We start from the raw sequence: 23810 nt of genomic DNA, 5'->3' as shown, positions 1-23810 counted from the left end.
AATAGAATCATGTGAGTACAGGTTAAAATGGAGAATGGCCCCCTGGGGTGAAGCTCTGTAGAAAGAGCCAGACTCTGTCACTTACCACCTTACATACCTCTGTAAACTCACCTCAACTTTCCAGGCCTCAGTTTCCTCATCTGTGAATTGGGGATAATAACCAGTACCTTCCTGAAAGTCTGTGAGGACTAAATAACCTAAAAGATATGAAGTTTAGGGTAGTAGCTACTATCTAGTAATAATAAGCACTAAATAATTATTTGCTAGTATGATGATGAATGGTTGAATATTCATTGCTAGGGAGAAAGATGGTCACTATAAGAATAAAAGGAACAATTATCTGGAAACATAAAATGTCAAAAATATTTTCCTTTAATTCCATTTCTTCAAAATATATGAAACTTAAAATTGACAGAATTACAAGACTTATTCAGTAATCCATACTTATGGTGGGAGAGTATCATATACTGAGAGGCTTCTCAGTATATGATAGATCAGAAACTGCTAAGGACTGTATGTTTGTGCTCCCCAAAATTCACATGCTGAAGCCTCAGCCCCAAGAGGATGGTATTAAGAGGTGGGGCCCTTGGGAGGTAACTAGGTCATGGGGATGTAGCCTTCATGAATGGGATCAGTGCCCTTATTTATATAGAGACCCCAGAGAGCTCTCTTGCTCCCCTTCTGCCACATGAGGACACAGCGAGAGTATGGCCATCTATGAACCAGGAAGTGGGCCCTCACCAGACGTCAAATCTACCAGCCTTGATCTTGGACTTCCAGCCTCCAGGACTGTGAGAAATAAATTTCTGTTGTTTATTAGTTACCCAGTCAACAGTATTTTTGTTATAGCAGCCTGAGCTAAGACAGAGACCAATATTTTAAAACGTGTAAAAGACTTTTAAACACAAATAATATGCTCCATCTAGTGAATATATGTAGAATACATTGATTTCAACTACCCACAAAGCATTTATAAAAATTGACCATATACTAAGTGCACCAGTTAGAGACTGCATTCAGCCATAATAAACCCATCCCTGCCTTCCCCCAGCCTCCCCCCAAAAAAGACAATGTCATGTACCAGCAAGAGGTACATCTTATTCGTGTAACAGAATGTCCAGAAATAAACAATCCAGGGCTGGTACAGCCATACAAGGACACCAACTGGGGAACCAGGATGGTTGTGACTTCTGGCCACACTCTCTTTAGCCTGTGGCTTTCACTAGCCCAGGAGCCCTGGATGGCTCCTCTAGCCCTGGACACGGTGTCTGCTTGTACGGAAGAAGGAGAGGGATCTGGCTAAATGAAACCACTCCTTTGCAACATCTTTCCCGGGACTCACACCCAGCGATGTCTCATACTGGCCAGGACTGGAGGATGTGGTCTCGCCTGGCAGCAAGGACAGGAAGATGGAGGTGTTTTAGTAGTGCACATTCCCTGATGGTGTTGTGGTTTGAATGATGCCCCCACCAACGATATGTCCACCTGGAAACTATGGATGTGATCTGATTTGGAAAAGGGTCTTTGCAGATGTAATTAAAGATCTCGAGATGAGACCATCCTGGATATCTGGGTGGACCCTAAATCCAATGACAAGTGTCCTTATAAGAGACAGAAGAGGAGAAGACACAGACACGCAGAGGAGAAGTCCATTTGAAAACGAAGGCAGAGATGGGAGAGATGCTGCCACAAGACAAGGAACACCTGGAGCCACCAAAAGTTGGAAGAGGCAAGGAAGGAACCTCCCCTAGAGCATTTAGAGGGAGTGTGGTCCTGCAGACACCTTGATTTCAACTTCTGCCCTCCAGAACTCTGAGAGAATAAAATTCTGTTGTTTTAAGCCACAAAAAAAAAAAAAAAAAAAAATAGTGCACAGACCCAATGTGAACAAAAAAAAACCTAAGTGCTTTGGTAAGCAAGAAGGGGCAATTTTGGTAGGCAACTAACAGGATGCGCCACACTAGACCTAAAAGCAAATCTCCACAAATACTTAACATTCAACAACATAAAGACCACACACCCTGCTAAGAGTGTAATTAAATTAGAAACCAACAACAAAAAGGCAACTAAAAAGAAACACCCATATATATGCAGGAACTTTCCAGGACGACAGAAACAGTCTATATCCTGAATGGAGTATTGATTACATACAAGTATACATCTGTCAAACTCATCCAACTGTACACTTAAGAGTTATGCATTTCACTACAATTACGCCTCTATAAAAATATACCCATGTACTTTTATTTAAAAACCTAATTCCATATAACTCGTGTGTCAAAGAATAAGTGGTAAAAGAAACTAAGACAATATGGAGAATTAAACCAAAATGAAAATATTATACATCAAAACATGAGATGTCGCTTAACGAGTACTATGAGAGATGATCACAGCCTTGGATGTTTATGTTTTTACAAATTGGAAGTTAATCAGCATGGGGCCCACCGTATGCAAGAGACACTGATAAAGGCAGGCCGCCAGTCCTGACGTTTTCTCTCCTGGCGTGAGTCCTTTTATGCACGGTAAGTGAAGAGCTGTGCCTGAAGGCTTTCTCACACTGATTACATTCGTAGGGTCTCCCTGCAGTGTGGGTTCTCACATGTACGATAAGGTGTGAAGACTGGCCGAAGGCTCGCCCACACTCCTGACACGCGTAGGGCTTCTTGCCGGTGTGGGTCCTCAAGTGTTTCCTGAGGGATGAGGGCTCACTGAAGGCTCGCCCACACTCCTGACACGCGTAGGGCTTCTCTCCCGTGTGGGTCCGCATGTGACTCTTAAGGGTCGAGAGACGACTCAAGACCTGCCCACAGGTGGCGCACTCATAAAGCTTCTCCCCTGTGTGGATCCTCTTATGTACATTCAGGTGAGTGCTCGTCCGGAAGGGCTTCCCACACTGGTTACATTCGTATGGTTTCTCTCTGGTGTGGGTCCGCAGGTGTGTCTTCAGCGATGAGTGTTCCCTGAAGGCTTTCCCGCACTGGCCACATTCAAAAGGCTTCTCTCCGGTGTGAGTTCTCACGTGGCTCCTCAGAGAGGACGGCTGGTTGAAAGCTTTCCCACAGTCCTTACATTCGTAGGGCTTCTCGCCCGTGTGGTTTCTCTGGTGCAAGATCAGGTTAAAGTTCCTTGTGAAGGTTTTCCCACACTGACTGCACTCGAAGGGTTTCTCTCCAGTGTGAGTTCTCATGTGCCGCCGCAGGTTTGAGGAATACTTGAAGGCCTGCCTGCACTCCTGACACTCGAAGCACTTCTCCACAGTGTGAGTCTTCTCGTGCCTGATGAGATCGGAGCTGTATCTGAACGATTTTTCACATTTGTTACATGCATAGGTTTTATCCCCGCTATGGATTTTCTCAGACACGATTAGGTGAGTGGTCTGGAAGAAGGGTTTTCCACTCTCCCGGTATTCACAGGGGTTCCCTCCTGCAGGAATTCTCTGGTACTGAAAAAGTGGTTTGATGCTGTTAATAGGTTTCCCTAGTACATTGCATTTACAGAGTTTTTCTCCAGTCTGAGGTTGCTCCTGTCAATTGAGGAAAATGGGAAGACCAGAGGCTTTATTGCATTCACAGATATTCTCCCCCAAGTGAACTGAGTGTAGGAAAGAGACATTCCTATAGCTGAAAATTTTACCATTTTAGTGTATTTATACCATTTCTACCCTGAGTTCCTTCAAGCAGATACTCTGCCACAAAGAGCTATCATTTTCATTACTTTCATGGGGCTTCTTCGATGTAGACTTTTTCTCTATTATGTAAGGCTATATTAAGTTTTAAATGCTCTACATCTGTGTCAGATTTACGAAAATGGTTAGCTTTGGGAACTCTGTAAAGCCACATCTTGATCTACATTTAGAGTTTTCCCCCAATTCATGACATTCACAGACTCTCTCCCAAGAAACTGCTTTCTCCTTGGTGAGTACCACTTGCCTTGAATCTCTCTCTGGGTTTCTTGTGTTTCCCACCTACAGCAATCCCAGACATTTCCTACTGTAGAGGAACAAGAATAATCCCTTTACGCCTTACCCTTTTCGTGCCAATGGATGGAATCTCTGCAAAAATATCTTGGTTAGGAATTGAGTCTTGGGGTTGAAGTTGAGGTTCTGGAATGAATTAAGGGGAGGAAATATTAAGCACACAGAGAAGGAAACTGTGGGATCAAGATGACAAAAAAAGCTAGGCATGTGCAGATTTTTTTTCAATACTGATCCTAAATATGGGAAGAATCTATGAATAAGAGGAATGTATCAGAGAGTAAAGGAAAATTTTAAGGTGTTTGGCTATGTGAGGAGTCACGTAATCATAGGACCAAGGAATGGAAATAGTAGATAATTTACTAAGAAGGGGTTCTATGAAGATTGGGACTATGTTGAGAGAAAGTATTAGTAAGAACATACAGTGGGGAGGAACTGGATGAAATATACACATGGACGTGCTAAATGTGAAAAGGAGGTAGGATAAATATTTCTATGAAGCCAAAGTAAAGCATTAGAGATAAAAAGGGAAGGGAAAGAGGAAAGAAAGTGGAATTTACTGAGGGAGCTCAACCCAACAGCCTTCCCCATCAAGGGCACTAAGCACCCCTAATCTGCCTGGTGCTCACCTAAGTGGGTTCCTGGGAAGATCCCTCTCTCAGTGACACACAGCTCTTCTCTTTGCTCCAAATGGGAAAATGTACTGGCTTTGCAGAGTTGATCTCCTGCTCATGGGAAAAGATGCAGGGTATGAGCAACTGTGCCTGCCATGCAACAGGAGCTGATATTCTGAAGTCTTTAGGGTCACTGGAGATAGGAATAGCAAAACGGGCGCAGCTATATTCTGATGGCATGGCCAAGCTCTTTCACTAAGGAACCAAAGTACAAGCTCCCTCACTGGGTCCCGAAGGACAGTGGGACTCTCCAGTCCCCAAAACCCGGGGCCTGGCTCAAGGACAAACTTGAGAAGACCAGAAACAATGGACAGATCTTCATTTCCAAGAAGAAACCACTAGACTATAAGCACAATGAAGGCAGGACCTTCCTGTCTCTTCACCTCTCGATTTCCGAAACCAGCACAGTTCCGGGAAACCATAGTAGCTGCGCAAGTGTGTGGATGAAACAGCGAGGCCAGCCTTACCCACAGAGGCCAGGTTCCTATAGTTCTCCAGCATCACGTCTCTGTACAGGCTTCTCTGAGCAGAGTCTAGAAACAGCCATTCTTCCGGTGTGAACAGCACGGCCACATCCGCAAAGGTGACTGGTTCCTAAAACGCACACCCGTCCCTGCTCAGCCAGGGGCCACCCCGACCAATACTCAAGAGGACAGTGTGGGGCTTGCAGGCCTGGGAAAGGGACACTTACATGTAGAAGATGTTCAGACACAGTTCTGAGGTCTCTCTGCTCAGGCCTCAGAACTAGAACTCTTCTCCATCTACTCTTCCCTCCCTAAATGACAGCATCCCAAGGGGTGGCAGAAAAGGACCTAAACTTCATGACAGGACTTAGTTATTAACAACTAGCTGGGAAGTCCTTCCCCTCTAGCCCCAGGGTCCAGCAGACCTGATCGCGTTACAGGCAAGAGAAAAATGTTTGGTAAATGACAACTGTTTGCTCTTGGGAGACCATGATGACTATAAGACAAGGACAGCTCACGTCCTCACCCTGCTTTCCCTCCTGACATTCAGCTGAACATGGCCCTTGATAACTGGGGGAAGGCCTGAATGAGGGAGTGGGGTCACTACCCACCCACCACTAGAGGCCCAGTGCCTGGAAGCCTGGAGACCAGTCCTCTGGGGTCAAGAAACTCCCAGAAAGGGGAAGGGGACAAGGAGGCAAAGCAAGAAGAACAAGTATTTGTTACTTACCTGCAGACAAGTGTTCAGTGTCCCAGGAGCCACAGCTTCTTCCTCTGTGCTCTCCTGGAGCCAGGTGGGGTCCTGAGCAGGCACTGCTGGAGGAGAAGAGGGGAGCCGTTAGGGTCTGGGCCTGGCCCAGTGACCCCACTTGCAGGGCCAAGGGCTGCCCACCCTGTGAATGACCACATGTGCACACACACATGCACACACTCCCAGGGACACACACATGTAATGTACACAGAGAGATGCATGCACATATGCTTGCACACACTCCCAGCTGCTTGGGCACACATGTACACTCACACACACCAGTACATATGCATGCATACACTCACACCACGCATACCCAGTATGCGCCTACCCACACTGACAAGCACAAACACACAGAAATATACAGACACAGACACACATGCATGCACACACGCATGCACGCACACACACGTTTCCTCTGTTCCAAATCTCTGGAGCCACAGTCTCAATTCACCAACAGACTCTGAAGTTTCTGGGGCACCCCTTTCTCCCCCTTGATTCAGCCCTGGGTCAGCTGTCCTGCCTTAGCTGCTGGGCCCCTTCCTCTGCCCCAACTCTGCAGGGCCGATAGCACCCCAGGACTTACCGCAAGTAGGGGACAGAGAAACCGCCACCTCCCTGTGAGTGTGCCTGAGAAGGAAGCATCCTTCCTTTCCTGCCTTCAAATCAATAACATCCCTCATCCGCACCAGGCCTCCTCACTCTGGCCTGTTACAGAGGAGCAAGTGATTCCCCAGCCAACCCTTGTCTCCCTGCACCCTCACCTCCCCTCTCGATGGGACCTTTCCCCTTGGTAATTAAACCTGAATCACATCCAATCCCTGACCCCATGTCATTAGTTTCCCGGGGCTGGTGTAAAAATACCACACCTGCGTGGCTTAAAGCAACAGAAATGTATTCTCTCAGAGTTCTGGAGGCCAGAAGCCCAAAATCAAGGTGTGGGCAGGGTCACACTCTCTCTGAGACTCTGGGTAGAGTCCTTCCTTGCCTCTTCTTGGCTTCTGGTGGTGAAGGTCAATCCTGGGCTTGTAACTGTGTGTCCCTCCAATCTCTGCCTCTGTCATCACATGGCTGTCCTCCCCCCTGTGTGTTCCTGTCTTCACATGGCATTTTCCCCTTCTTACGAGGGCACCATTCATATTAGATTAGGGCCCACCATGATGACCTCATCTTAACTTGATGGCATCTACAAAGACCCTATTCCCAAATAAGGTCACATTCACAGGTACTGAGGGTTAGGACTTCAATATAGCTTTTTTGGGGGTGGTCACAATTCAAGCTGTAATACTCCACACTTCCCTCTAGCTACTGTTCTATCTCTCTGTTCCCCATCGTGGGCAATCATCTGTATCCATTTTCTCACCTCCTACTCACTTCCCAACATCACCATTCCAAGGACCAGCACCTCACTAGGATCACCTGTGACCTCCATCCAGAGTGGGGATCTAGTTGACATGTTCAGTCATCCAATCCCTCCATCTTAAAACCCACCCCCCTGGGCTTCAGTGCCCACCCCCACCCCGCAGCCTCCCTCCCAGTTTCCTGTATAGGCTCCTCCTCCATCACTTGCTGGTGTCCCCAAGGTGCACACCTTCCTCTTCTCACCTTGTAGTCTCCGCCTCGGAAGGCACCGTCCCCAGCTCTGGGCGTCAATTCCCAACTACCTGACAAGGCCCAAATCTCCAGGCTGACTCTCACATCTGCACTCCAGACCCATATACACAACCATTGGCTCTGATATCTCCACTCATCTACTTGGGGGAATACGAATGAAACATCCAAAATGAGCTAGATGGGGGGAGCTGTTGCCCCAGGAGGCGGAGGACAGAGATTCAAGCCACAGAGGATCATTCTCAGGCTTTGAACTTGCCCTGCTGGGTTTCAAACGTACGTGAGACCCGGGACCCTTGTTTCCTCTCCCTTTGGGAATGGGAATGTCTATCCAATGCCTGCCCCACCATTGTATTTTGGAAGCAGAGAACCTGGTTCTACCAATTTACAAATGGAGAGGAATTATGCCCCCAGGATGGATCACACCCCCAGTCTCACCATACCTGATTTAGATTATTTAGATGACAAGATCTGGGATATTTTGAGTCAATATCTAGATGAGATTTTAGACAGAGTTGATGCTGGAATGGGTAAAAACTTTGGGGATGTTGGGATCATGTGACTGTATTTTGCATGTAAGGAGGATATGAATTTGGGGGGTCCAGAGAGCAGACTTTATGAGTTGAACTGTGTCCCCCCAAAAAATAACAAGTGCTAACCCCCAGTACCTCAGAATATGACCTTGCTTGGAAATAGGGTTTTTGCAGATGTTAAGATAAAGTTATGGTGGAGTAGAGGGCCCTTAATCCAATACAAATGGTGTCCTTATAAGAGGAGAAGAGATACCGAATGAGGGGAGAAAGCCACGTGGCAAGGCAGGCAGAGATGGGAGCGATGCATCCACAAGCCAAGGAATACCGAGGCTTACAGCAACCACCAGAAGCTAGGAAGAGGCAAGAAAGATTATTTCCCTACAGGTTTCACAGGAAGCATGGCCTTGCAGACACCTTGATTTCAGACTTCTGACCTCAGAACTGTGAGGTATAAATTTCTGTTGTTTCACCCACTCCATCCAAAAAAAAAAAAAACAAAAATGCACTTATCACCTTCTTCTCAAAGCCTGTCCTTCTTCCAATGTCCCTGATCTCAGATGAGCAATCCCTCCCCCTCTGACTCCAACAGTCAAAAAAAAAAAAAATCAGTGATGACATTTCTACACCCACCTCCCCACCTCCACCCACCCCATTCCCCTTCCTCCCACCCTGTCCCTGCTATGAGGAACGCCTATATCATAACTTCTCATTTGGACCCACCTAAATGTCACTCCTTCGGAGAGTCTCTCCTCCCCAATACCCTTCTTTTCTCTAAAAAGACCCTCTCCTTTCTTCACAGCCCTTACCTATCTATAACCAGCTACTTTTTTTTTGCTTCCTTAGGTGATTATCTTCCGTCTCCCCCAATGGACTGGCAGCTTCGGAAGAAAAAGCCTGGGGTCCTTTTCCTTTTGCTACACCCTCACCCCCCAACTGTGCTTGGCATATAAAAATGCCCTGGGGAGGGTGAAGGGTAAGCTGTGACAAAGCAAGAGAGCGGCATGGACATATATACACTACCAAATGTAAGGTAGATAGCTAGTGGGAAGCAGCCGCATAGCACAGGGATATCGGCTTGGTGCTTTGTGACCGCCTGGAGGGGTGGGATAGCGAGGGCGGGAGGGAGGGAGACGCAAGAGGGAAGAGATATGGGAACATATGTATATGTATAACTGATTCACTTTGTTATAAAGCAGAAACTAACACACCATTGTAAAGCAATTATACTGCAATAAAGATGTAAAAAAAAAAAAAGCCCTGGAATGTCTGGTAAACGAATGCACACATGACTCACCAAACTATCTCAACTCGACCTCCTGTGTACATCTTACATGGTTCCTAGCTTACCTGCTGTGCAGATAAGAGTTAACACAGCAGGCCTGACTGCTCTCCTCAGCAAGGCCTGCCAGCAAGGTTGACCCTTAGCTGGCCTCTGCGAACTTGGATTTCAAGAGGGTTCCCACCACCCTAACTGATAAGAGGGGCTCACTCTCTGCTTAAACTGTTTGTACAAACAGTGCGGTTTATGCTGAATGCCTGCTTTCCTTCTGGAAGTCTGGAATTTAGGTGTGTGCTGGGCAGAGGGTGCCTACATGACCAGCCCCCAGGGAAAACCCTGGGCTCTGAGTCTCTAATGAACTTCCCTGTAGATAACACTGCACACGTGTTGTCACAGCTTGTTGCCGGGGGAATTAAGCGTGTCCCATGCGACTCCCTTGGGAGAGGACTCCAGAAACTTGTGTCTGAATTCCTCCAGACTTCACCCCATGAGGCTTTTCCCTTTGCTGATTTTGCTTTGCATCCCTTCAATGGAATAAATCATAGCCATGAGTACAACTGTAAGCTAAGTCCTGAGTCCTCCTAGCAAATCGTCAAACCTGGGAGTGGTCTTAGGGACCCCTGACACACCTACTCCACACTCACCCCCAAGTCTAGGCCTCCACCATCCTTTTCCTAACTGCCTCCACCCACCACTCATATCCTCCCGAGGCCCATCCTCCTCCCAGGTGCTGCAAGACCAGGCTCTTCTTCCCCGGTGCCCAGTGGATTTTACAGATGCCATTCCTAGGCCTGAACTCCTCTCCCCAAACCTCCAAAGAGACCAACATCTAAACGATACAGTAATTATTATGGTCTTAAGCCACCCCTGTCCCCAGAGGTCAGGTGGCAGTGTCTAGTATCTTAGCTCGGGCAGCGGTAACAAAATACCACAGACTGGGTGGCTTAAACAACAGAAATTTATTTTCTCACAGTTCTGGAGGCTGGAAGTCTGAGATCAGGGTGCCACCATGGTCCGGCTCTGGTGAGAATGCTCTTCCTGGCTAGCAGACATCTGCCTTCTCACTGCGTCCTCACATGGTGGAGAACTCTGCTTTTTCTCTTCCTGTTCTTATAAGGACACCAGTTCTATGGGATCAGGGCTCCACCCTTAAGACCTCATTTAACCCTAACAACCTCCTTCAAGGCCCTGTCTCCAATACAGCCACATGGGAGGTTATGGCATCAACATGTGCATTAGAGGGGGACAATCCATAGCACCTGAAGATGTCTTTGGTCGTCATGACTAGGGTGTTATGGGCTGAATTGTGTCCCTCCAAAGATTCATATGTTGAAGTCCTAACCCCTAGAATCTCAGAATATAACTGTATTTGGACATAGGGTCTTTTCAGAGGTCATTAAATTAAAATGAGGTCAGTAGGATGGGTCCTAATCCAATGTAATTGGTGGAAATTTGGACACGGACACATACAGAGGGAAAATGCAGGAAGAAGACGGACATCAACAAGCCAAAGAACAGATCACGGCCCTCTTGATCTTGGACCTCTGTCCTCCAAAACTGTGAGAAAACAAAGTTCTGTTGTTTAAGCCACCCAGCCTGTGGTACTTTGTTATGGGAGCCCTAGCAAACTAATACAGGGGGAGGTGGTACTGCCAGCTAGTGAGTGGTGGCCAGGGATGCTGCTAAACATCCTACAACATGCAGGATGGCCCCCACCACAGAGATCCAGCCCCTGTATCAGGAGTGCTGCAGTTGAGAAACTTGGTCTAAACTTAAATTTCCCAGAGCTCCTCTCTGCCCCCCAAGATAAAGCCCTCCTGTTATATGCTTCCATTGCATTCCAGTCTCCATTGAAAAATCTGACCACCAAGCCAGACTGTGAACTCCATGGGGGAGGGCCTCAGGGTTTGGTCTGCAATTGTTTCCCAGTGCCCATCTCACCACAGGATGACAGCGGTGAGTACTTCAAGAGTACCTTCCAGAGTACTTCAAAAGCACGGAGCACACCAAGTACTTCAACAGTACTTTATGGCACAGATGGCCAAAAAGCACATGAAAAGATGCTCAACATCACTAATTATTAGAGAAATGTAAATCAAAACTACAATGAGGTATCACTTCACACAGGTCAGAATGGCCATCATTAAAAAGTCTACAAACGATAAACGCTGGAAAGGGTGTGGAGAAAAGGGAACCCTCCTACACTGCTGGTGGGAATGTAAATTGGTACAGCCACTATGGAGAACAGTATGGAGCTTCCTTAAAAAGCTAAAAATAGAGCTACCATATGATCCTGCAATCCTGCTCCTGGGCATATACCCAAAGAAAACTATAATTTGAAAAGATACATGCACCCCAATGTTCACTGCAGCACTATTTACAATAGCCAGGACATGGAACCAACCTAAATGTCCATCAACAGAGGAATGGATAAAGAAGATGTGGTACATGTATACAATGGAATATTACTCGGCCATAAAAAAGAATGAAATAATGCCATTTGCAGCAACATGGATTGACCTAGGGATTGTCATACTGAGTGAAGTAAGTCAGACAGAGAAGGACAAATATCATATGATATCATTTATATGTGGACTCTAAAAAAACGGTACAAATGAAGTTATTGACAAAACAGAAATAGAGTCACAGATGTAGAAAACAATCTTATGGTTACCAGGAGGGAAAGGGGGGAAGGGATAAATTGGGAGACTGGGATTGACATATACACACTACTATATATAAAACAGATAACTAATAAGGACCTACTGTATAGCACAGGGAACTCTATTCAATACTCTGTAATGACCTAAAAGGGAAAAGAATCTAAAAAAGAGTGGATATATGGATATATGTAACTGATTCACTTTTCTGTACAGCAGAAAGTAACACAACATTGTAAATCAACTATACTCTAATAAAAATTTTAAAAATAAATAAATAAAACGAGTACATTACGGCAGAGCCTGGCCCAGAAGGCGTACCAAAAATATATAGAACAACAACATATAACCCAAATCTAAGAATTACTTCCTGTCAGTGGCATAATACAGAGTCCAAATGCAAGACTGGATGATATGATTAATAAACAAAATTTATTATTCTTACAATAAGGTAAGATGGAAGGAAACAAACGCCTTGCAGTACAAGCTACAATGTTATTTGTCCTCCAGAATTAATTTTTCCCCCCACTTCTCAGGAGATGTGGCTTTTAGCCTCATTTTTTAAAAGCTCAGTTCAAACATGTGCCACTTATAGTAAATTCAACTGTAACCTTCAGCATCGACATGCTTGCGCAGTGGAGAATTTAACCGTGCCCCAAGAGAGGTCTGGCCTTTGCCATAGTTGAGTGGGGACTGCTCTTCCATAACAGAAAGATCTGAGACTAAAAAAAACAAAAAAGAATCCCAGCCCACAATCCCTAGAAAGTGCCTTTCCCCTTGCGTATGTAAATAATGAGAGATTGCTTCATATATTCTCTCCCTATGGCAACGACTGCAGTCATAGGAAAAGGCAGCGGATGCAAGTTCCCAGACACAACACAGCACAGCGGGGCCCTCTGGCTGTCAATTCCACCCAGCTCTCACTCACCAGAACCCCCAGCCCCCAACAGGTTGAGGAGGCGCAGCGCAGGCTCCGGCGTGGCCACCTTCTGAATCTGCACAGCCACCTTCAGCCCCTGGACAGAGTGACAGGAACGTATTAGTCACACAGTCGGTGGGATCCACTCACACCTGCTCACCCAGACTGAATTGGCATGACTGGCCCTGCTTTGGGGAAACACACTGAACATACAGGCACAGGCCCTGTTCCCTTGTCCAGGTTTACAATTCTTCAGTATAAAGTTAACCACTGTTGTGGAATTTCAACTCCAAGATGGGATGGAGAGAGGGGGCCTGGGTAAGGGAGGCCTCCTCTGAGCAGCCTCCGGTAGTGGGGGAAATGCTGGAGCAGAGAGGGGCAGTGGATGGCCAGCAGATTGAGGGGTAGAGGGAGGATGCAGAGGTGGACCCCTGCAAATGAGGGGACATTAGTAAACTATTCCGGAGGGGAAGCCCTGCTGTGGGAGAAAGGACCTGAACTCTCCTCTACCGCCAGCCACTCCCTTGGGAAGGGTATTTGAACTGACTTGCATTTCTAAGGGATGCCTCTGGCCTCGGTGTCCAGGGTGATGCCCAGTGGCAGCAGGAGCCTGTCAGGAGCAGTTCCCGGGGGTCCAGGAGAAATAACGGTGGCTCTGGGCAGGGTGGTGGCACCAGGAACAGAAGGAGCAGTCAGAGGTAGGTTTATATTTTGGAGGAAAAGTTTGTAGGACTTGGTGGTGGATGGGAAGTAAATGTGGCAGGTTCCTCAGGGCAGGTGATGGGCAGGGACAGGTGAGAGGAGGCCCCTCCTCCTCAGCGCGGGGCTCATAGCACACCTTAGTGTCCTTCTCTGTAACTCTGTCCACCTCAGTACCAAAACACAAGGCCCTGAGCCAAGAGCTTGGTTACCGGCCTGGACACTCTTCACACAGCCCTTGGACCCACTCATTCCTATAGGTTTCCTGGCCATGGACAGGGTGGGAATGAGGGTGGAAGGACTGGACAAAGAAAGGCTGGCCCAGAGAGGCAGGGCCTGAACCCTAGGTGCTAGCCCCTCCCCTAGGACTGCTCTGGGCCTGACATCACACTAGGGATATTTACATTCAACGCAGAAACGCCACGGCATGTCCAGCAGTTCCTACCAGGAGGTAAGCCTGGGCCTCCAGCATGTTCCCAATTCCCCCAACAGTTGGCAGTTGGCCCTAGATTCATCCCTCCCTCCTGCCTCCCCGCCTAACAAAACTCCTGAACCCTAGGCTTTCCTGGCTGGGGCTGGGGCCCTCCCAGCAAACCACTTCCCAGGCTTACTGTGTCCTCAGAAGACCAAGGTGACTCCTGGAGAGCTGACCGGTCCCCTGGAGTCAGAGGTGTCCCCCTCTCTCCCATCATGGGCTTGATCTGCATCCTCAGGTCCAGCCCCAGCCCCTGGGAAAAGGCATGGAGGGTGCTGAGCAGGACAGAGGCGGTATGGAGGCTGTTCTCACCCTCAGAGACCCTAAGTTTGTGGCTCGTGCCATCAGAATTTGGGGAACGTGGGCCTGGTAGTTTCAGACCTCGTGACTCCCCCCATTGCACTGTGGGCCCCTGCCACCAACGAGGACTGATCATGCCAGAGACTTGGAGACAGACCTGACCCCTTTCTGGTTCTGGAGAGGCCCTGTCTGGAGGTCAGGCCACAAGCCCTTGGAGGCGCTACAAGACGTTTTACTAGAAAGGTTTCTATAGAAAGGCTGGGAGCCCTTGGCTCTGAATATGAACTTCATTCTATGTTTTCTTAGATTCCATATTTGAGGATGCCCCTGGCATCCATCAATCACAGGGCCAAACTAATGGCCACAGCTGTTTACATCTCCCCTGTGATCCACAGCTCGTACTCCGAACCACCTCCTTTATCTAGTTCTCACACACCAAGCCAACATTCCCCCTGCCTTAAATCACCAAGGCCAGGTACCAGACAACTGGGGACAGCCCCTGTGCCTCAAGGTCCCCCAGAATTATTACTCAAACTCATCAATCCTAAGCTGTTTACCCTGCCCTGCCTTGCCTTTCCTACAGAAAACCAGTGAAGGCTCTGGCCTAGAGTCTCCCCTCACTCCTGTCAGCCTCCTGACTGATGCTGGTGCTTCCTCGTGTGGCCGTGTGTGGCGTGGCCAGCCCCCTCCTCTCAAGAAATGTAAGTCACTGTCACTGGCCTCTCCATGTCATCACTCAGTCACCTCCGTAAATTGAAATCCAGGGGGTACCATTTTGAGACAAATGTTTTCATCAGAATAATTCTGACACAGATCACTTTTCTTGAAGGTTTTTAGGAGTTCTGCCTATTTGCTCAACACGTACTTATTAAGCACTGCTAGTATAGGCACTGTGGATCCAGCAGAAAACAGAAGAGGTGAAACCAGAGCCTTGAGGAGCTGGGTGTTGTGCAGGAGAGGTGGCGTGGGTGGCCCTGGGACAGTAGGAAGGCTGAGCCTGGAGATGCCCATTCTTTGGGGCTACAGGGCCTTGGTCTGTCCCTGGCCACCAGCACTTATTCACACGTGACCTCAGAGCTGCCATAAGGGGCCCCAGTGATTGCGACAAGGCTCAGTGACACCCACATGGACTAGAAGGGATAACCAAAGGTTCAGCCACATCGACCAAGTATCAGGATGTGCAATCCTCAAGCAGAAGACCCTGGTGGCTAAGACGGCGGTCTCTAGAGACAGGCCTGCATTTGACTCCCGACCTCACATATGCTGGACCACTTAGGGGCATATTCAGGGATGAACTGCTTGATTCCTCTACACAGAAGGAACTGTAGTGGGATTCCTCTATATAGAAGGAAGTGGACCACTTATGCCCACTCAGAACATTCTGTGACTGCCTGTGTTTCCAGATGCAGCAGAAGCCCCTCCTCTCCCACACTCAGTACTCACTACTGAGCTGGCAGTGAAGTTCTGTGGAAAGTGCTGGAACCCCATACTGAGAGGAAAGAGCCCACAGAAACCACAGAGGACACCCATCCCTCATGGGCCGTACTCCCTCCCTCACACGGCCCATCTGCTGATTGAGGCATGGTGCCGGTAGGGGCCTGGAGCCGTCTTTACCAGCACCCATCTGCTCACTCCTTCATTCAACAGGCATCAATCGAGAGCTCTATAATGGCGCACAGAACACTCTATAATGGGGTTACTGCAACAACAACATCAGATGAGGCCCCTGGGATCCAGCAGCTCCAGTAAGACATTTGCAGATCTTAAGGTCTCAAAAGCCAGCACCCTTTCCCAAGCAGCTAGTGGAGGACGTTCTCTTCCGAAACAAGAGTGTAAACCAAGGACAAGGAGGATCTGGGCACTAAGGAGAGGGCTCAGCTGCCTTGGGGTCTGATGCCAGCCATGCAGGGGCGAGAGTTTCAGCTGCCTGGCAGCCCACTCCTCACGAGACTGTGCAGGGTTGAGGCTCCGCGTGCTCAGGGCACAGGAATGGAAAAGGGGTCTCTACTACCCCGGCCTCACCACCCCATGCACTGTGCCAGTGTCTCTGACACTCTGAGGCTGACACCATCCGTGATAGAGGTGGAGAGGCACATACTGAGGGAAGCTAGATACCTCATTGGCTCTGGGACAAAGAGGCCCAGCCTGGGGGTGAAGCTGGGCTCTGTATGTCCCTCTATCCAAATCTTAGCCCTAACCCTAAGCTTCAAATCCCCAAGAATGGGAACTCAAACGTGGAGGCTCGGTAGTTTAGGAAGGCAGGAATTCAGGGTCAAGGGGGGGATGGCAGGACTCTGCATTTTCTCACACACCATGCTGTGCAAGCTGGTTCTGAATGATTTTCTACTCTTTGACAAGGGCTTCCTTCCAGTGTGGGGTCTCAACTTGTCTCCCTAGGGCTGTGGGACCCCCGACAACTTTCCCACATTCTTTACAATCAGAGTGGCCCTCTCCTGCAGGTCCTCTTGTTCAGATCCAAGTTATAATTCCTCCAGGAGCCTTTCTCACCACAGTTAAATCAGCAGGTGGCTTCTCTCCAGGAGGAGTTTGCTCCTGACAAGCAGTGGATGACGACAAAAAGGTCACCCAGGGATGCTCCTTGTCAGGGGCACGTTTTCAGCATTTTCAAAGGTGCGCCTTGTTCAGACAGGTCGAGTTCTTCCAGGGTGTTGCAGGTTCCACCACTAGGCTTTCTCACATCCTGAACTTACATGGGGGCATCTCTAACAGACAGCGTGTTTCTGATCACTGTTGAAGAGTAAATCACACTGCATACAATCGATGTCTGACTCTCACTGATGGAAATGTTTACTCAGGGGAACTTTCTAAGAAGAAAGAAACTTAAGTGATAGGTGGGATTTGCCCAAATTCATGGGTCATGGATGCTCCCTCCAGACACTTCATGTCCTTGAGGAAAAGCCCTGGCTCAAATATCTGCCTGGCCCTGGTGTGCGTGTCCAACTCACGTACTCCTCAACTTCTTCTATGAGAGGGAGTAAAGAATCATCACCCGTGAATCTTACCATTTGCAAATCATGGGATGAATTTTCCTCCAAAATATCCTGCAGAGGAGTAGACTCTTTGGGTTTAAGTTGAGATTCCCAGTCTAAAATGAATTGGAAAAAAAAAAATTACCTTCTTTCAGAAAGAAGTAGCGGCATGATATTGACACATACAACATGTTTTTTTTTTTAATATTGACCCTAAACTTGGGTCAGTACTAAAATGGAAGAAGGTATCAGTGAGAAAGTGAGGCTCTAAGAGTAGGAATTGGGCAGTGATGGGAATGAGGTGGAAATGAGAGACTTTTTTCCCAGCAAAGGAATCCGTGGAGATTGAAAGTGACGTTATCAGACAGTGTTATCAGGCAAACAAGTAAGAAGCAATTAGACAAGGAACACACAAAGAAATGTTTGGTTTAAAGAGGAATTGGACAATAATTGTTTGTATGATATGGAGAAATTGGAACCCTCATGCACCGCTGGTGGGAAGGTGAAATAGTGTGACTATTCTAGAAAGCAGTTTGGAGGTTCTTCAAAAAGTTTAAAAAATGACCCAGCAATTCCACACCTAAGTATATACTCAAGAGAAATGAAAACATATCCACATAAATTCTTTTTTTTTGAATTTTATTTTATTTTTTTATACAGCAGGTTCTTATTAGTCACCAATTTTATACACATCAGGGTATACATGTCAATCCCAGTCGCCCAATTCAGTTCTGGTGGCATCTTTAGGATCCTTTATGTATAGTATCATGTCATCTGCAAACAGTGACAGTTTTACTTTTTCTTTTCCAATTTGTATTCCTTTTATTTCATTTTCTTCTCTGATTGCCATGGCTAGGACTTCCAAAACCATGTTGAATAATAGTGGTGAGAGTGGACATCCTTGTCTTGTTCCTGATCTTAGAGGAAATGCTTTCAGTTTTTCACCATTGAGAATGATGTTTGCTCCACATAAATTCTTATACATGAATGTTCAGAGTAGTACTACTCCCAATCACCGAAAAGTGGAAACCAGCCAGATGGCCATCATCTGATGAATGGATGAACAGAGTGTGGTGCATCCACACAGTGGAATATCACTCAGCCTTAAAAAGGAATGAAGCATTTCATGCTACTACATGGAAGAACCTCAAAAACATGATGCTGAGTGAAAGAAGACAGATACAGACGTATGATTCCATTTATATGAGATGTCCAGAACAGGCAAATCCACAGAGACAGAAAGTGAGTTAGTGGTTGCTGGGGGCTGCAGGAAGGGGGATGGGGGGGGACTGCTAATAAGTACAGGGTTTCTTTTGGAGGTGATAGAAATGTTCTGGAAATAGATAGTGGTGATGGTTGCACAACTCTGTGAATATACTAAAAACCTCTGAATTGTACACTTTAAAAGGGTGAATTTTACAGTATGTATCTCAAATTTTTTTTAAAAAAAAAGAGAAATTGGAACAGATCTTTTTCTGAAACCAACAAAAAGTAAGAGAATTAAAAAGTGAAAAAAGAAGAGCTAAAGGAACTCACCCCAAAAAACCTTATTTCCCCTCAGAATAAAGAACCTTATAAATGCCCTCAGACTGACACTTCCCAGCAGCACCCACCCTCAAACCCCGGTCTGGATGGGTCACAATGTGCTACGCCCCCTGGTACTCACCCACACCCGTGGCACAGAGAATGCCTTGTTCTGCTGTCATCAGCTCTTCTCTTGGCCCCACTTGGGAGACCAGACAGGCTTTGCAGGATGGAGTCCCTGCTGGTGGAGAAAAACATATGTGCTGAGGGAGGGGAGGGCTTGCAGAGGAAAATAAATGCTTCCCCTGCCTGCCCGCCCTCCACCTGGACCTCAGCTCCTGACCCCGAGCAAGTATGTGGGGTACCTAAGTGATCACATCCAGTTTTTAATGAACTCAGTGAGGTTCTTTCACAAGGGCCCAAACTACAAACGCTCCCGCTCTGCCCCATGGAACTGAGGTTCTCTAAGTCCCAAAGCCCAAGGTCAAGGTCAGTGAGACCCACACGAGTGACTATGGAGAGAATTAAGTAAAAGCAATGCATGGAGCTGTTATCCTGTGGAAGCCCATGAACTGGAAACCCACACTACATCACTGTGGTCATGTGGCAGGCACTTAAAAAGCATTTGCATACAGGAAGGACCGGAGTAGCACCAGCCTTACCCCGGGGGGCCAGGGTCCTGCAGTTATCCAGCAGCACGTATCTGCACAGATTCCTCCGAGCGTCATCCAGCAACGTCCACTCCTGGATGAGCCCCACTGCCACATCCTCCAAGGTGACTGATTCCTAAGACAGTACACATATTCTGGCTCAGCAAGGACCACCCTCACCATTCTGCAGGACGCGGGGTTATCCCTGGGGAAGGTAGACCCAATGCAAGAACATTCAGAGAGTGTTCTCTCCAAAGCAGGGCTTAGCAAACCCGGCCTGCCTCCTGTTTGTCTGAATAAAGTTTTACTGGCAAACAGCCACACCCGTTTGTTTATCTCTATGGCAGCTTTTGTGCTACAAGGGCAGAATTGAGGAGTTGCTGGGACAGAGCTCATATGGCACACCCAGCAGAAAATATTGACTTTCTTTTAACATTTGGACAGATCCAAAAGTATAAACTTTGGCTTTCTGTCACTCCACTAACCAGTGATGGCGGAGCCTGTCCTTCTCAGCTTTACAGAGCTTTTCCTAAACTCCTTATTTAAGACATCAAGTTTGGGTTTGATCTTTTAATTTTCATGAAGTCCCTAGGACGCCGCCCAAGACATAGATAAACATTTAGTCATTTTTTATGCTTGTTAAAATAGGACTTCCATTGCATCTGAGAAACTTGATGGCCTTTTAATCTCAGAATTCTCTACAACAGCACTCACTGGTAAAGCTCAATGGGAATGTTCTATGTCTGCACTTTCCAAAAAGGCAGCCACTGGCACGTGTGGCTATTAAGCACTTAAGAAATGTACTTTGGGTGACAGTCACTGAGGTTTTAATTTTGTTGGATTTTAATGAATTTTAATTTTACTGTATAGAGCCATTTGTTTTTGGTAGGTCTCACGAGCGATGGCAGGGATGGCCCTGGAGCTCTGCTGCTGCCGGCTCTAAATGAGCCCCTCACTGCAGTCAGACTCTGGAATTAGGCAGAGAACCCCAGGGTCTCTTTGGGAACCCTCCACCCAAACCAGTTCCCTCCGGAGGTCATGTACTGAAAGAGGTTGCCAGGTCCTGGGGACAGGGCTAAAGATGTTCCACACTTCCCTCTTCTTTCTTCCTCAGTTGGGAGGCAGGCAGAGAGGAGACAGGGCCCAGAGTACATAATTATTCCCCCCCCCCCAACCATCCTAACCACCTCCTTCCCCCTCACCATGACACCAGCGCCAGGGTTTAAAGTTTCAGTAGGTGTCCTTCCTGCAATAAGAGAGACAGAGGTAAAAGAAGAAATGAGAGTGGAAGCAGAACACCAAGCAGGGGTTTGGCCCAGGTAATTCCATTTCTGTGGACCAGCAAGGCGGCCAAGCGAAACATGCTTACCCGGAAATTATCTCAATAAGGAACATATTGGGCCCTGAGCCACCTTTCACACCACAGGCCCTGACCGTTTCTACTGGCTCCAGTTACCTAATAAAAGGATCATTTCTCCTCTTATCCTCCCTCAAAACACCTCTAACATCCTCTACACTTCCTCCACTGCCCTTATCAAGTTGTGATTTTTTAATATGTATTTGTATAGGTAAGTTTGCCTCTCTCTCTCTCCAACCACGATGTAAACTCTCAAGGTATAGACCTGTGTCCACTTTTTTCAGGACTCCAAATCCTGCCACCAGAACCGCACTTGATAAGTACTAAGTTGGCAAACTTTCTGTAAAAGGCCAGACAGTAAAAATCTTAAAATTTGTGGGCCACACGTATGGCAACTATTTAACTGTGGTTATAGCACAGAAACAGCCACAGGGAACACATAAACACGTGTTCCAATAAAACCTTATTAATAGAAACCAGCACCAGGGCAGATTTGCCCACAGGCCACAGTTTGCCAAGCCCTATTCTATATCATGTTGTAGAGAGAATACATCGAGCACCAAATTCTGTTCTACCTCTTATGCATCGCAAACATTCCAACTTTTTCAATTCCATGATCACCACCAAGCCCCAACTTTTCCAACTCCACAATCTTCTGAGTCCTGAACTATAACCCAAGCTGCTATATGTGTGGACTTTGCATTCATTCTTGTCCATCCTAAACACCATGCTCAACCCAGGAGTTGGTGGTTTGTTTAAATCACAAACAAAATCATATTACTCCCTACTTAAAACTCTGATTCAGTGGCTTCCCACTGGCCTTAGAACAAGGTCCAAAGTTTACCATGGCCTTCAGGGCCCTGCCCTCCTCTCCTCCCGGCTTTTCCATTCGGTACTTTGTCTTCTGTGTTTTAGCTTTCCCTATCTTTTCTCAGCTCCTGGAATACACCAGGCTTGGTACTGCCTGAGGGATTACGCATCCACTGTTCTTTCAAATCTCCTCCCCACTCGGACTCCACAGCCTGACCCCTGTCTAGCTACATAAAACTCATCTTTTAAGTTCAAACATTTGTCCCGTTTAAGGTATTTTTGCTGATCTCCTCCTCAAGTTCCCCTGTTCTGTGTTTCTACATCACCCTTTGTCATTATTAATTTAAAATCTGTCTTCCCAGCTAGAATATAACGTCCACAGGGGCAAGCATTAAATCTATTTCAGTCACATTGTTTCCCCTGTACAGGGCCCGGCTCATTGAGGGCACCCCCAATGAAAATGTGCCAAACAATCAACACTCCTCAAGAATAACTCAATATAGTTAGACTAAGAAGGCATGTGCCCATATGCACACTCACACACTCTCACACACACACACAAAGACAACACCACAAGTCAAAACTAAAAATGACTTAAAATGCCTGTTCATATAACAAAAATCACAACACTAGATTTCAGCTGTCTTTAAGAAACGTTAACGCTTTCTAAAAAGACAAGGTGGGACATGAATCCTCTCTAAAAACAAACACCACACTCATCAAATTGAAATCTGATGCTTAATTTTCCTCCAGAATTAATTTTTTCTCCATTTCTCATTAGAAGTGAGTCTTAACCCTATGATTTAAAAAAGACATCCCGGGCTGCCCTGGTGGCGCAGTGACTGAGAGTCCGCCTGCCGATGCAGGGGACGTGGGTTCGTGCCCCGGTCTGGGAGGATCCCACATGCCGCGGAGCGGCTGGGCCCGTGAACCATGGCTGCTGAGCCTGCGCGTCCGGAGCCTATGCTCCGCAATGGGAGAAGCCACAACAGTGAGGCCCGCGTACCGCAAAAAAAAAAAAAAAGACATCCCATTTACTGCCAACTCAATTTCAATTCCCGGTACTAACAAAGCTCATGTTCTTTTTCCTGGAGTCCCATCTTTTGAAGCCTTATGGCGATTTACAGGCTGGAGCCAACTTGAAAATAACTGAATAGTCTTACTTTTCTTTGATGTTAATAAGACTTGTGAGAAATAGCTTTTATTAGGACATGCTCCCCTTACAGTTAAGAAAACTGATACAAAGTAAAAGTCAGAAGGGAGGGAGGGAGGGAGGGGAAAGGAAAAGGAAAAGAAATCTAAGTTAACAGGTCCTAAGGTAAGCAAGTGCAAACTGTCAGTCACCAACTAATGCATCCCTTGATAGAGGGTACATTCCATTTTTTAAATTCACATGACAAGTCACTCAAACCAGTTTGCACATGTAGACTCAGACCTAAATTTCCATTTGCAGAGCGAGATAACCTGAAACGTAATATGAAATAAAACGTGATTTATTAATAAACAGTTATCCTGCCTATGGGAGATACGGCAGGCCTACAAATCGGGGAAGACGGGTGAGTACTGGGGCCGGCTGGTGTCACCACTTGTTAGCTGCGGGACCTGTGCTGTACTTCGTGACTTCCCCTTCAATAGGCGGATGACAGTCCTGTTGGCCCGAACAAGGGGTACCTGAGAGCGACAGACCGAACAGGGGGAGCCCGGCTGCAGAGCCGAGCTGTGCGGGCTCCCATCCCGGCCCCGGGGTTACCGCGGGGAGGAAGCACCTCGGCCCGGGCAGCCGTCCTAGGCCCTCCGGCCTCTCCCCGCGCCCGCCGAGCCCTCCCCGCCCTCCCGAGGGGCCGGGCCGCACCTGCAGAACGGCCGGAGACACTCCCACCGCAGCGCGCCGTGCGGCCCGGTACCACAGCCACCATCCGCCGCCGCTGCGCACTTCTGCTTCCGGTGTCAGGGCCGCCGGGAGCGGAAGTGGTTGGAGCACCGGCCCTCAGGGCCAGAGGACCTCCGGGCAGTGGCGGAAAGGTTGACTCCTTCATCCAACCTTGGAGGAAAAATTCTAGTTTCCTTCCCCCGGGCTGCGGGCGAGGTTAAGCTCTGGGGTGGGATCTGACCGGGCCTAAAGAGTGGGGTTGGAGCGGAGT

The 23810-nt window shown here is 47.5% G+C and overlaps 2 protein-coding genes across 9 annotated transcripts in view; one reads left to right on the top strand and one right to left on the bottom strand.

Moving 5' to 3' along the window:
* Positions 1 to 1303, top strand: part of ADGRE2 (adhesion G protein-coupled receptor E2) — a 25216-nt gene extending 23913 nt beyond the window's left edge. The window contains 1 exon segment of the mRNA XM_024767499.1: positions 1052 to 1303. Within this exon segment, the coding sequence (XP_024623267.1) occupies positions 1052 to 1303 (252 nt within the window).
* On the bottom strand, positions 758 to 23810 carry ZNF333 (zinc finger protein 333). 8 transcript variants are annotated; one of them, XM_024767509.1, is made up of 12 exons: positions 23522 to 23588; positions 20705 to 20748; positions 19515 to 19638; positions 18995 to 19093; positions 17362 to 17444; positions 14175 to 14291; positions 12874 to 12961; positions 5842 to 5927; positions 5115 to 5241; positions 4603 to 4698; positions 4026 to 4102; positions 758 to 3442 (listed from the first exon to the last, which is right to left on the bottom strand). In XM_024767509.1, the coding sequence occupies exons 1-12, from the start codon at positions 23583 to 23585 to the stop codon at positions 2426 to 2428; spliced, it is 2022 nt and encodes a 673-aa protein (XP_024623277.1). In that variant the 5' UTR covers positions 23586 to 23588; the 3' UTR covers positions 758 to 2425. The 8 variants fall into 8 exon arrangements, with proteins under 8 accessions (XP_024623277.1, XP_024623280.1, XP_024623279.1 ...); XM_024767510.1 differs by having other exon boundaries at positions 759 to 3523; positions 19515 to 19707; positions 23522 to 23593; XM_024767507.1 differs by having other exon boundaries at positions 759 to 3523; positions 5842 to 5924.

This window comes from Neophocaena asiaeorientalis, unplaced genomic scaffold (genome assembly GCF_003031525.2).
Source record: "Neophocaena asiaeorientalis asiaeorientalis breed wild unplaced genomic scaffold, Neophocaena_asiaeorientalis_V1.1 scaffold87, whole genome shotgun sequence".
In the NCBI taxonomy this organism is placed as follows: domain Eukaryota; kingdom Metazoa; phylum Chordata; class Mammalia; order Artiodactyla; family Phocoenidae; genus Neophocaena; species Neophocaena asiaeorientalis.
Note: the sequence above shows the minus strand (reverse complement) of the source record. Positions and strands in the feature narration are given on the sequence as shown.